The following is a 14789-nucleotide window of genomic DNA, read 5'->3' on the forward strand; positions in this document are numbered from 1 at the left end:
AGAGTGGCGCTAATAGGGAATCATCCCAAAGCGATACATGAGGCTATCTCTGGACACTCTAGCGGCAGTAGTCACACCATAGGTGGCGCTAATTGGGAATTATCCCTAAGGAAATAAGGACGCACTTATATGGGAATTATATCCCTATCTACCGCCGTTAATATCCACATAGCACCTTTAAATTTTAAAAAGCACTTTCTTTTTTCTTTTTTCTCCTGTTCTGTTTTAGTTTTAATGATTGATATAAACGCTACGCTTTATTTGACCAGAAACAGGAGCTTTGTAGCCTTCGGCTATTTGAATCATATAATTTCAAAATCCTGGGTCCAAAAGGGTCTATGAAAAATAATAATGATATGATTGAGATGACGAGCTACTTTCTTCTATCTAAACTTGGGTTCATCTTATCCAGTCCAGTATATTGTATGATGAGCAGAAGAACTTGGTGTGGGTGCTGTATGTACAGGCATTTCAGGACAAAAAAAATCATTCACAAACCTCACAAGAGTAGGCTAAAATATAATATAAAGGTCTTTATTATAATAACAATATAATGATACACAGTTTTAGGTAGAATAGTTGTCACAAACAGTTAATGTAACCACTGAACTTCCTACCATAGCATATTTAACAGCATTATATCTGAACTGTAACCACTGGTCAGATAACAGCTGCTTGGTGAGAAACAGGGTCTATTTTACATTACTTAATGGTTCTGCTTAAAGGGCCCTTCCCACTTTCCCACTTCTGTAGCTCCATTTAAAGGGCATGTTAGCAGATTTGTACCTATGAAACTGGCTGACCTGTTATGTGTGTGCTTCTCAGCTGAAGGCATCTTTGGCCACATTGCTGAGAAGAATAAAGTTTTAATATATGCAAATGAGCCTCTAGGAGCAACGAGGGTTTTGCCATTACTCCTAGAGGCTCCGCTTTCTCTGCAACTGTCACACCCTCCTAACTTTGGTTGACAGGCGTGAAAATGTGATCACCCCTGCCTGGCCCTGTCAATCAAAGTGCAGAGGGAGCAGCAATTGCAGAGAAAGCGGAGCCTCTAGGAGTAACGGCAACACCCCAGTTGCTCCTAGTGGCTCATTAGCATATATTAAAACTTCATTTTTCTCAGCAATGTGGGCACATATGAACATGGGAACAACACAGATGCCTTCAGCTGCCAAGTGCACTTGTGACAGGTCAGCCAGGTACAAATCTGCTGACAGATGCCCTTCAAGGGGTTACTCCACAAACAATACTTATCCCCTAGCCACTGGATAGGGGATAAATATCTAATCACTGTGGGTCTAACCCATGATATGGCCATGGCTGTTCAGACTTTATGGCATGTCATTTGCAGACAACCTACCTTTTAAGCTATAAATCTATGAATAAAATGATATATAATTAAATATAATTTTTAAAAAAATGAATATAAGGTTAAAAACTGTTGTCGACATGAAAATGCTCCACCGAAGAAAACCTCAACTTTATCACTGTTCAAGAAGACAGGGCTTTGTGAAGCACACTGTAAAGAAACAAAATCCATTTTATAACAACTATACAGTAACCCATAATTAGGACACCTATGTCCAGTACACCGGCGGGCTGTGCCACACATATAATCATCACTACTGAGGCCAGTGATTGGTCACAAGAATGAAAGATACTCAGCATTGCTGCAGCAAAGTCACCAAACACTGGAGGGACCCCTGGGACTGTGGTGTGTGGACGGCGGGGGATTTAGAAGGTAATAGTTATTTTTTATTTTATCATACTCCCTGCTTTTAGTCAATTTAGCAACTTTGGACAACTCTGTTCTATAATCATACAAAGCCAGCAAATATCAATAACATGCCGATTTAGCGAAGTTGTGTGAAATTTGTGATTTTACACAAAACAGCATTGAAACAGCATACTTCAGTGACATGTGAAGGTGAACAGGTATATTAATGACATATGTTCAGCACTGCTACACCTGTATAACAGGTGGATTTCCAGGAGATCCACTATGGCCCTTTTCAGCTGGAATATTATTTGGTGGTTTCACACACAGTTTTTTAAAGTAGAAAAAAATGGGAAATATAAAAGGGAGAGAATATATAAGTGGGAAACAAAAATGGGAAATATAAAAGGGATATATGAAGGAACGGAATATATAAGTGGGAAATAAAAATGGAAACTATTACTGCTGAAACAGCATGTGAACCCTTTGGAATTTTATGGATTTCTGCACAAATTGGTCATAAAATGTGATCTGATCTTCATCTAAGTCACAACAATAGACAATCACAGTCTGCTTAAACTAATAACACACAAAGAACTAAATGTTTCCATGTTTTTATTGAACACACCATGTAACCATTCACAGTGCAGGTGGAAAAAGTATGTAAACCCTTTGATTTAATAACTGGTTGAACCTCCTTTGGCAGCAATAACTTCAACCAAACGTTTCCTGTGGTTGCAGATCAGACGTGCACAACGGTCAGGAGTAATTCTTGACCATTCCTCTTTACAGAACGGTTTCAGTTCAGCAATATTCTTGGGATGTCTGGTGTGAATCGCTTTCTTGAGGTCATGCCACAGCATTTCAATTGGGTTGAGATCGGGATCCTGACTGGGCCACTCCAGAAGGTGTATTTTCTTCTGTTTAAGCCATTCTGTTGTTGATTTACTTCTATGCTTTGGGTCATTGTCCTGTTGCAACACCCATCTTCTGTTGAGCTTCAGCTGGTGGACAGATGGCCTTAAGTTCTCCTGCAAAATGTCTTGATAAACTTGGGAATACATTTTTCCTTCGATGATAGCAATCCGTCCAGGCCCTGACGCAGCAAAGCAGCCTCAAACCATGATGCCCCCACCACCATACTTCACAGTTGGGATGATGTTTTGATGTTGGTGTGCTGTGCCTCTTTTTCTCCACACATAGTGTTGTGTGTTTCTTCCAAACAACTCAACTTTGGTTTCATCTGTCCACAGAATATTTTGCCAGTACTGCTGTGGAACATCCAGGTGCTCTTGTGCAAACTGTAAACGTGCAGCAATGTTTTTTTGGGACAGCAGTGGCTTCCTCTGTGGTATCCTCCCATGAAATCCATTCTTGTTTAGTGTTTTACGTATCGTAGATTCGCTAAGAGGGATGTTAGCATATGCCAGAGACTTTTGTAAGTCTTTAGCTGACATTCTAGGATTCTTCTTCACCTCATTGAACAGTCTGCGCTATGCTATTGCAGTCATCTTTACAGGACGACCACTCCTAGGGAGAGTAGCAGCAGTGCTGAACTTTCTCCATTTATAGACAATTTGTCTTACCGTGGACTGATGAACAGAAAGGCTTTTGGAGATACTTTTATAACTCTTTCCAGCTTTATGCAAGTCAACAATTCTTAATCGTTGATCTTCTGAGAGCTCTTTTGTGCGAGGCATCATTCACATCAGGCAATGCTTCTTGTGAAAAGCAAACCCAGAACTGGTGTGTGTTTTTATAGGGCAGGGCAGCTGTAACCAACACCTCCAATCTCATCTCATTGAATGGACTCCAGTTGGCTGACACCTCACTGCAATTAGCTCTTGGAGATGTCATTAGTCTAGGGGTTCACATACTTTTTTCACCTGCGCTGTGAATGTTTACATGGGGTGTTCAATAAAAACATGGTAACATTAAATTTTGTGTGTGTTATTAGTTTAAGCAGACTGTGATTGTCTATTGTTGTGATTTAGATGAAGATCAGATCACATATTATGACCAATTTGTGCAGAAATCCATATCATTCCAAAGGGTTTCATATACTTTTTCTTGCAACTGTATGTATTGCCAGCGTTGTGATTTGATAATATCAGTTATGTAGGGGTCAGAGGCCCTAGTATATTTCTGAATCCAATGCTATGCAATGTGTAAGTGTAATGACTACAGAGATAATGAACCATGGAGAACATTCGACTCCTACTGTATATAGTCGTCTGCACAAATTAGTCATAGGACACTCCATGTATGAGTGTGGATAGCAATACTGCTTTTTTGACCATATGAAAAGTATTTCTCCAGCACTGAGGTAGACCATAAGTGATATTTTTACACATGTATAATGGGAAATAATGAATAACTGTGGATGAAGGCTTGTTAGTAGCAGTAGGTTTTCCATTCTACAGTACTACCTATATACATGAGTGTTCCATCTTTGTTATTCTCCATATATATTTACCAAGCAATTTGCAAAAATATATTATATTGTATACGGCAAATATAATCGTGAGCCGCAACTTCGAATTTTTTTTGTTAAAATGTACCTAAACTTTAGAAAAACATTATTAAAAACTATTCTAAATTACATAAAATGAACTTTTGTAATTTACCGTCTTTTTTTCATGTTTTCCATGCAAAATAAATACCTGAAGTTCAGGTGTCTTTCGCAATTCAGAATCCATACATTTCTGACATGTCAGTGGTATACTGGTCCACTGGGCCCGCATTGAGCGATGTACAGCCAGGAGTTCACATTGCTGCTCTCCCCTGTGCCAGCTCTGTTCCGCTAAATCCTGGTGTATCACATTCGATGAACTATGCCAGGATTTAACGGAGCGATGCAGGCAAGAGCAGCGATACTGGGCCCTGTACCATGCAAGGCTTTTAAAAGTGGAATGAACGGGTGCAGGCAGGAGCTCTGCATATCACATCGCTGCTCCTATATACACCCGCTTCACTAATGACCGGCATATGGTATTCAAATTCCCAAGCAGGATAGACACCTGAACTTATGGTGTCTATTTCCCAATGGAAAAAGTAAAAAAATAAAATAAAATCACATTCAGAGTAGTTTTTAATGAAGTTTTTTTTCTAAAGTTTAGGTACACTTTAAAGGGGTAGTGCCAACATTACATTTTACTTTAATATGATTCAGCATGAAAAACTAGTTACTTTTATCATTTACTTTCTGTTAAAAAATGCTCTAGTTGTGAGATATTATCTTTGCTTCTTTATTAAGGCACCTCCTGGTGTTCCTGTATAGAAATGAGCGTGTCCACCTACTGAGGTGGTCGCTCGTGCTCAGTTCCATGCTTCAACTGCCATCAGCTGTATCTACTGCTAAAAACTGTGACAGGAGGAGAGCTGCAGCAGAAAGGACACATCTCCTGTGAAAGAATACACCCCATGAGAAAGGATACACCCCATGAGAAAGGATACACCCCCTGAGAAAGAATACACCCCCTGAGAAAGAATACACCCCTGAGTTTCCACTCTGAAGAGAATCTTACAGGCCAATTGAAGCAATGAATAGGGGAGAGCTCTGGGTTCAAGTGAGGTACAGGGCTGGTTCTAGCTGTGTTGGCAAGAGATTGTCATGTACTATATGATGTCTAAATTAAAATTTTTACATCAATCTAGGCATAAGCCCTTTATACCACTCTTTCTGAGCACTTATTTCCCATCACATATTTTAATAAATCCAATTGTAAAGATTATAATATTCAACAATCACCTAATATCAATCATGCCGCTCTTGTCTTTGTCCAGGAAATTGATCAGCTGCTGAATTTCTTCTTTAGACATTGCAATTCCAATATTCTGTAATAGGAACGAAAGCAGGATGTGAAATAACATAAGACTTAGGCCTCATGCACACGAACGTGTGCCGGCCAGGCCCGTACTGCAGACCGCAATTTGCGGTCCGCAATGCAGGGGGCACCAACCGTAGGGCCGCAGCATGCGGACTCATTCACTTGCGTGGGGTTCGGTGCTTCCGTTCCGCACCGACCTTCTGGATAGCAGACCCATTCAAGTGAATGGGTCCGCATCAATGATGCGGGGTGCACGCGTCCGGTGCCCATGTATTGCGGACTCGCTGTTTGCAGGCCGCAATATGGCCACGGCTGGGCAACGGCTGTGTGCATGAGCCCTTAAACCACTTTTACATTGACCGAGAAGCGAGCAATAATCAGGAACGCATATCTATGAATTTGCTTAATACGAATTGTTTGATTCTAGTTTTCAAATGGATATAGGAAATTTAATGTTTAGGAGACTTTCTGCTCTGAGCTTCTGATGGTTAACATTAATGACTGAGAGCTGTTGAGAGTCACGGTATGTATTACTGCTTTGAGTCACACATAGTAGATACAATATGTTGCAGACATTTTTGCGACGGTGCTATTCCTCTGAATAGAGATTGTGGAATCTTGCTGCCAAAATAACCCCATTCAGATATATGGAACTGCTTTTCAGTCGCACATTTTCAGCAACAGATCTGCCCTGTGCGAGTATAGGCGCTTATTTATTAACTGATATACGCCCCTTTTGTGGCGACTTTCCCCGCTCACGCCACTTTTCTGACAGGTTGAGAAAAGGGGGTGGGGAAGAGGGTGGGCAGCCTCATTCACTATTTTCTACGCTAGTTTTTGGCGTAAAAACTGGCTTAAATCTACGCCAGCAAAATTGCTGGTGTAGATTTAAGTTTGCCGCACGGCCTGCTGGAGGAAGCGCCAAAGTTATATAGAGGCCTGCGCCTCCACATAACTTTGTTGCTTCCTCCAGAAGTGCAGAGACAACCAAGACCGGCGTGTAAATCGCCAGTCTTAATAAATGATCTCCATAGTGCTTCTTCATATCATGGTCAAGTAAATAGGGCCTAGCCGCTGATCATACAAGAGAAAGTATCAGAACTGATCCCCTTAGAAAAGATGTCAATTTTATTGTATTTTATAAGTCCAGCTAATTGGTTATTAAGGGGCAATGGGGCATGAATACCTCCCACACACTATCCTGCACTGTATCCCTGCATTTTACAGTTGATGTTTGAGCCTTTCAACTGGCAGACCTGCTTCACGTTAGATTTATGTGACACTACTACTGTTAATATTTCCTTCCTTGAGCTATTGAACGGGGAACTTGCCATTAAGGTGCGTTCAAAGTTGTCATGAGTCACCAGGCCGCTCTTTTCCTCCTCCATTTTTCCAAACAATTCAGTTGCCTGCAGGTTATTTCTCTTTGTGTAGTCTTTTATTTTGCTCATTGGATCAGCCTGAACAAAAACAGCAAGTATCAAATGTGTACAGCTTCAATGACAATGTTTTACGTATAAGGCTCCATTCACACATCTTCAATTCCATTCCGCATTTTACGGAATGGAATTGCGCACTCATATATTTCTATGGGGCCGCACAACGTGCGGCCCCGATCCGGAATTGCGGACCCACACTTCTGGGTCCGCAATTCCGATCCTGAAAAAAATCCTCAATAGCGGACAAGAATAGGCATATTCTCTTAGTGCCGGCAATGTGCGGTCCGCAAAATGCGGAACGCACATTGCCGCTGTCTGTGTTTTGCGGATCCGCGGATCTGTGGATGCGCAAAACACATGGATGTGTGAATGGACCCTAAAAATTATTATTATTCACGTTCCACCCAAAATATACAGTCATGGCCAAAAGTTTTGAGACTGACACAAATTTTGGTTTTCATAAAACTTATTGACAAATTCATCAAGTTTATACGGAGACTCAATATTTCCAGTGTTGACCCTTCTTTTTCAAGACTTATGCTATTCGCCCTGGCATGGTGGATATCAGCTTCTGAACCAAATCCTGATGGCAACCATTCTTGTCTTGGAATGTATTACAATATCTATGTATTTGTTTGACCACCCACTTTTCAGGATTGACCAAAGATTCTCAATGGGATTGAGATCTGGGGAATTTCCTGGCCATGGACTCAAAAATGTAATTTTTGTTCACTGAGCCAATTACTTATCACTTTTGCCCTATGACATGGTGCTCATGCTTGAAAAAGCATTGTTCATGACCAAATTGCTTCTAGATCATTGGGAGAAGTTGTTTTGATACCATTTTTATTCACTTTACCCCTTTCTTGGATGAGAAGCAACCCACACAAGAATGGTCTCAGGATACTTTACTGTTGGCATGACACAGAATTCATGACACCCCTCACAGCTTCCTTAAAGGGGTTCTGCAGTTTGTTTAAACTCTGGATAGATCATCAGTATCTGATCGGCGGGGGTCCGACACCCGGGACCCCCGCCGATCAGCTGTTTGAGAAGGCAGCGGCACTCCAGGAGCGCTGGGGCCTTCTCACTGTTTACCGCAGGCCCAGTGATGTCACGACTAGTAGTATCACTGGCTTGGGCGTGGCTAAGCTCCATTCAAGTGAACAGAGCTTAGCCCCAAACAGGCCAGTTGATACTAGTCGTGACTTCTCAAACAGCTGATCGGGGGGGGGGTCCCAGGTGTCGGACCCCCGCCGATCAGATTCTGACGATCTATCTACAGTTTAAACAAATTGCAGAACCCCTTTAATGATCCAGCAGAGCGTTCATATAATATTTTGCCCGATCAATGAGAAAGCTGTGCCGTTGTACACTTCTTTGCCTTAGGCCTCATGCACACGGCCGTTGTTTTAGTCAGCATCCGAGCCGCCGTTTTGGCGGCTCGGATGCGGACCCATTCACTTCAATGGGGCCGCAAAAGATGTGGACAGCACTCCTTGTGCTGTCCGCATCTGTTGCTCCGTTCAGTCGCCCTGCTAAAAAAATATAACATGTCCTATTCTTGTTCGTGCTTTGCGGACAAGAATAGGCATTTATATTGAAAGCTGTCCGTGCCGTTCTGCAATTTGCGGATCCGCAAAATTAAACCTGGAATACTGCCTGGTAGGATCCTGCTGACACAAATCAGTTGTGGCATTTCCGAGAAAAAAAAGAATTCTATTCTTTATACATATGAGGGCTCTGAGGGCAACTACTCAGTTTTCCATTGCTGCCCAATCCTCTCGGTGCAATGAATACCTTGTATTATTTTAGTTGGCAAGATCAACCCTACCAGGCAGTATGCCAAGTTTAATAGGGTTGTTCCTGCCAACAGTCGTGGGCCTTTGATGATTTCACATGTGGGAGGGGTCAGACCAGGAAAAAGAAAAGGGATCTACAGTGAGTATTGTCGAGTTTACTGACACTGTAACTTGTGATTTTTGTTAATGACAGTAGTCTTTAGGATGCCTGCAGTATAATGTGTGTGCATGGGTATGCATGTTCAGCACAACTGTGCATGCAGTACAGCTGTACTGTGCATGTAGCAGAGCTGGGTGTATATTATGATGGTTCCAGAGTGCTGCAGAGCTGTGCATGTAGCAGAGCTGTGTGTATATTATAATTAGAGATGAGTGAATTTTTCAAAAATTCGATTTGCCAGTTCGCCAAATTTTTCGGGGAAAAATTTGGTTCGATCCGTATATATTTGCGGCGAGTTACGTTAAAAACTTCTATTTCCTGGCTCCTGAGAGCCTTTATAGTGGTGTAGAACACTGTGCCTTATAGTAACACACATAGGGAGTCTGCTTTGTAGTGAAATAATACTGAGTCAGTATGACATGCAGATGACAGGCGTCGCTCTTAGAAACACTTCACTTATTAGGGCAGTCACTGGGCCAAAACTGACCAAATAACTCACGTATGAACTCAGCCTTAGGCCTCATGCACATGACCGTTGTTTGTCTCCGCGTCCGTTCCGCCGATTTTAGCAGTTCAGATGCGGACCCATTCATTTCTATGTAGCCGTTGAAAATGAGGATAGTGCACCGTTTGCCATCAGCGTCTGTGATCCGTGGTTCCAGTCCGTCCAAAAAATATAACCTGTCCTATTCTTGTCCGCGGAAAACGGTTTGCGGACCCATTCAAGTCAATGGGACCGCTAAAATACGCGGAGGCACACAAGATTGTCATCCGCGTCCACGCGTCCGCGTCCGTTTTATTCCTACCATTTGCATAGCAAACCTGTCTTAGACTTTTTTTTACCTTCCTTTATGTCTGGTGGTCCTCCAAAAATAAAGGAAGACACACGGAAACGGATCACGGAACAACGGAAGCCCGTTTTGCGGAACGGAACACAACAACTGTCGTGTGCATGAGGCCTTATAGGTTGATGTTAGCGCCCAGAAGAAGCGCACTCCTTTTACGCCATTTTCAGCTGATTCCACATAGATGTCTACAGAACCTGTTCTATTAAACGCTTATACAAGTAGAGGGTGTCAGTAGTAAGTCTGTGTTGGCGTCACTGATTCATTTGCCCTTCCCCTGATCCGTCAGAACAATAACCCACAAAAAACTGATCCTGTCTGTGGAGCATACGCCTTCAGTCGGTCAGCATTTGCTCAATAATCCATCAGTATTGCTAATGCCAAAAAAACCAAACAGGAGTGGATCTAAAACAGAAATGACACGTGAATGGAATATTTGCATGTCTTCTGTGTTTTGTACCCACTCCCGTCTGCCGTACGTCAAGGCGATCTCTGTTAGACGGGTCATAACACTAAATACTACCTGTTATGCGCCATAATGGCCGCTATAAAGTTCAGGGAGTATTGGATCCACATGCATGCTGGATCCACTCTGCTTTTTACCTAGCATCCCTTGTAATGGAGGCCATTATGGCACCAAAAATGGTAAAAAAAGCAGAGTGGATCCAGCATGCATGTGGATCCAACACTCCCTGAACTTTATAGCGGCCATTATGGCGCATAACAGGTAGTATTTAGTGTTAGGACCCGTCTAACAGAGATCGCCTTGATGTACGGCAGACGGGCTCAGATGGTTTTGTACAAAATGCATTGGCCAAGCATCTCACTTTATAAATTAGCGTAGCATTAGCACTATCATTTTTGGCATTATTGTACTTTATCTGATTGGCAGGGTGCTGCTGCATTGTCTCTTTTTTTCCTCAAGGTGACAGTGTGGAGATGGCAGTAGCAGCAGCAGCATCAGGAGGATATCACAGAGTGGCAAGGTGACAGTGTGGAGATGGTAGCAGCATCAGGATGCCACAGAGTGGCAAGGTGACCAAGTGTGGAGATGGCAGTAGCAGCAGCAGTAGCATCAGGAGGATACCACAGAGTGGCAAGGTGACAGTGTGGAGATGGCAGTAGCAGCAGCAGCATCAGGAGGATATCACAGAGTGGCAAGGTGACAGTGTGGAGATGGCAGCAGCATCAGGATGCCACAGAGTGGCAAGGTGACCAAGTGTGGAGATGGCAGTAGCAGCAGCAGTAGCATCAGGAGGATACCACAGAGTGGCAAGGTGACATATGGTGGAGGTGGCAGTAGCAGCAGCAGCAGCATCAAGAGGATACCACAGAGTGGCAAGGTGACCAAGTGTGGAGATGGCAGTAGCATCAGGAGGATACCACAGAGTGGCAAGGTGACATAGTGTGGAGACGGCAGTAGCAGCATCAGTATACCACATATGGTGACGCTGTATATGTTGACACAGGGCTGTGGTGCCAACATTGGCACCCTGGCCACGCTTCACCTTCTGCCCACATATTCTACATATAGACATGTTAACCTCCTCCGGCGGCTTAACATAAAACTGCCACACCGCCAAGTAGGTGATTTTTTCCCCCAACAGTCCGCACTGACTGACTGCTACCGCCGCTGCTTCCGTGAACCCCTGCACGACTACTTCCTGGGCAGGTAGGCTGCTGCGAAGCAGGTGGTCTACCCTGGGCACGTTTGGCTACCGACCTCCCACTGCTGCCACCCTGCTGACTCTCAGCCATGCTTTCAACACATATAACCGCCGACATAAACTGAGAATATATTTTCCTTTTTGTACTGAAATAGCCCAGTAAATGCTTTCAGCAGAAATAAATGCACCAGTGAAGTGCGTATATATTTTTCTTTCTGTACTGAAATAGGCCACTAAACCCTTTTGCCACAATTAAGTGCACCAGTGAAGCGCGTATATTTTTTTCTTTCTGTACTGAAAGAGTCCACTAAACGCTTTTGCCATAAATAAGTGCACCAGTGAAGTGCGTATATTTTTTTTCTTTCTATAATGAAATAGGCCACTAAAAGCTTTTGCCACAAATAAGTGCACCAGTGAAGTGCGTATATTTTTTTCCCTTTCTGTACGCTTTCAACACATAACTGCAGAAGTGAACTGCGTATATATTTTTCTTGTTTTAAAAGATATACTGTATTTTTTGCTTTATAAGACGCACTTTTTCCCCCAAAAGTGGGGGGGGGGGGGGGGGAAATGGTCCTGCGTCTTATAAAGCGAATACTAATGAGTGCCTCCATTATGAAAGCGCTCATTAGTACCGGAGGACCGGGAAGCGGTGAAGGCTCTGTACTCACCGCTTCCTGGTCCTCGGCTGTGCTGTGGCTGCGCACAGCGTGAGGGCGCTCTGTGACCTCACGCTGTGCGAGTCGTGTCACAGCACAGCCGCAGCAGGAAGAAGACAGAGCACGCTGGAGGTGAGGTGCGGCGGCGTCCAGGAGCAAGAGAGGTAAGTGTTTTTTTAATTTCATTTGATCTGTGGTATGGGCTAATAAATAGAGAAAAAAGACAATGCAACAGCACTCTGCAAACCAGATAAAGTACAATAATGCCATAGTCACAAAAAATGTTATAGTGCTAATACTACGCTTATTTATAAAGTGAGATGCTTGGCAAATGCATTTTGTACAAGCATCTCACTTTATAAATAAGCGTAGTATTAGCACTATAAATTTTTTTGTGACTATGGCATTATTGTATCTGGTTTGCAGAGTGCTGTTGCATTGTCTTTTTTCTCTATGTTTTCAGCCATAGCAGCGTGCACCTTTTCTTTGCAGATGGGCTTATATATGGCACTGGGGGGCTCATAATGGGGGCTAATAAATGGCACTGGGGCTGACAAATGGCATGGGGGCTCATAATGGAGGCTCATAGATGGCACAAGGGCTCATAGTGGGGGCTGATAAATGGCATGGGGGCTAATAAATGGCATGGGGGCTGATCTAAGGCATGGGGGCTGATCTGAGGCATAGGGGGGTGATCTAAGGCATGGGGGGCTGATCTGAGGCATGGGAGGCTGATCTGAGGTCTTGGAGGTCTGATCTGAGGTCTGTCAAATGAGGTCTGATTAACATTGGGTGTCTGATTACTGGGCTGATCTGAGGTCTAATGAAAAAAAATGCTTATTATTGTCCTCCTCAAAAACCTAGGTGCGTCTTATAAAGCGAAAAATACGGTAAGCCACTAAAGGCTTTTCAACATAGTACTTGCACCCCAAGAACAAATTGCTGTAATGACAGAGCTGTATAATGGCTATTTGGATCCCCAAATAATCTTTCCCTGCACTTGTAAATCGCTTTTCTAGCACTGTCCCTAACGCCTTCTGATGTCTCTCCCTGCACTCAGATGCTGTGAAATGATTCCTCCCTATCCTTTCCCTGCAGTTATAAATTTTTATTTTTTTTTTCACAATGAGGTTTTTCCAATTGCTGTCCCTAGCGCCTTCTCACGTCTGTCCCTGCACTCAGAACGCTTGAAGATGTCTGACTCTAAGATGGCCGCCGTATTTATAGGGCTGTGACATCACAGGGCTGACTGGCTGCTGATTGGCTGCATGCATGGCCTTATGGGTCAGCCTGCCTTCCCATGGTTCCTTGCCCCATCTCCTCACACGTGTAGCCGCCATTTTAGGAAAAATAGCGATTCGTTCCCACGAAGCATGAGGAAATTTGCATTCGTTGCGAATCGAATTTGTCCTGAAATTCGGATCGAATTCCACTTCGTCTGATTCGATTCGCTCATCTCTAATTATGATGGCTCCAGAGTCTGGTGTGTATATGTACTGTGCATGCAGTAGTGCTGTGTGTGTATAGTTTGTGTGCTGCAGAGCTGTGCATGTGCATTTGTATGTCAAGGTAATAGAGAGAGTAGAAAATACTCAAACATAAAGCATATAGCAGAAGAAGCATTTGAAGAGACTACAGGGCAATAGGGCTGTTTGTTTCAGTGGTGAGAAGATAACATACTATGGGTCCATTCACACGTCCGCAAAATGGGTCCGCATCCGTTCCGCAATTTTGCGGAACAGGTGCAGACCCATTCATTTTCAATGGGGCCGGAATGTGCTGTCCGCATCCGCATTTGCGGATCCGCACTTCCGTTCCGCCAAAAAATAGAACATTTCCTATTCTTGTCCGCAATCGCGGACAAGAAAAGGTATTTTCTATGAGAGTGCCGGCGATATGCGGAACGCACATTGCCGGTGTCCATGTTTTGCGGATCCGCAAAACACATACGGACGTGTGAATGGACCCTAACAGGTAAATGGTTTATTAAGTTATATATCTGCGTTTGATCTTACCTTATGATTAGTTCTTTTGAACATGTCAGAATTCCCTCCAAGCTTGATAGATAAATTTGGCATAGTAGTCCTTACTGCAGCATGCAGATCATCAAACTGTTTATTTACCACAATATCCTAAAACAATGAAAGCTTTACATCACATTTAAACATATAAAACATGAAGTGGGTGATTTAATTTTAAACAATTAGGCCTTATGCACACGAACGCATTTTCTTTTCATGTCCATTCCGTTTTTTTGCAGACCGTATACGGAACCATTCATTTCAATGGGTCCGCAAAAAAAAACGGAAGTTATTCCATGTACATTCCGTTTCCTTATGTCCGTATTTCCGCTCCGGAAAAAATCGAACATATCCTATTATTGTCCGCATTATAGACAAACATAGGAATGTTGTACTAGGGGCCAGCTGTTCCGTTTCGCAAAATACGAAATGCACGCGGACGTCATCCGTATTTTTTGCGGACCGCAAAAAAAACATACGGTCGTGTGCATGAGGCCTTAAAGCTGAATACTATATGCTATATAACTACTAAGGCAATTTTCCAAATTAGGGGGAAAAAAGTCCCAGTCGGGGGGAGGGAGTAGTTGAGGAGTATAATAAAATAAGCATTTTTTATTATTTGGTGTATTCCCTGTCATTCCAGCACTGC

At 43.1% G+C, this 14789-nt stretch overlaps 1 protein-coding gene across 1 annotated transcript in view; it reads right to left on the reverse strand.

Annotated features, from left to right (window-relative positions):
* Positions 1 to 1159: 1159 nt before the first annotated feature.
* The window catches only part of LRRC74B (leucine rich repeat containing 74B), a 66830-nt gene continuing 53200 nt past the window's right edge, over positions 1160 to 14789 (reverse strand). The window contains exons 10-13 of the mRNA XM_040420256.1: positions 14135 to 14251; positions 6879 to 7007; positions 5469 to 5554; positions 1160 to 1519 (exon numbers count right to left, since the gene is read on the reverse strand). Coding sequence (XP_040276190.1) covers positions 1492 to 1519; positions 5469 to 5554; positions 6879 to 7007; positions 14135 to 14251 — 360 coding nt within the window. The 3' untranslated portion in view covers positions 1160 to 1491. The remainder of the gene's footprint in view (positions 1520 to 5468; positions 5555 to 6878; positions 7008 to 14134; positions 14252 to 14789) is intronic.

This window comes from Bufo bufo, chromosome 2, assembly GCF_905171765.1.
Source record: "Bufo bufo chromosome 2, aBufBuf1.1, whole genome shotgun sequence".
NCBI lineage: Eukaryota > Metazoa > Chordata > Amphibia > Anura > Bufonidae > Bufo > Bufo bufo.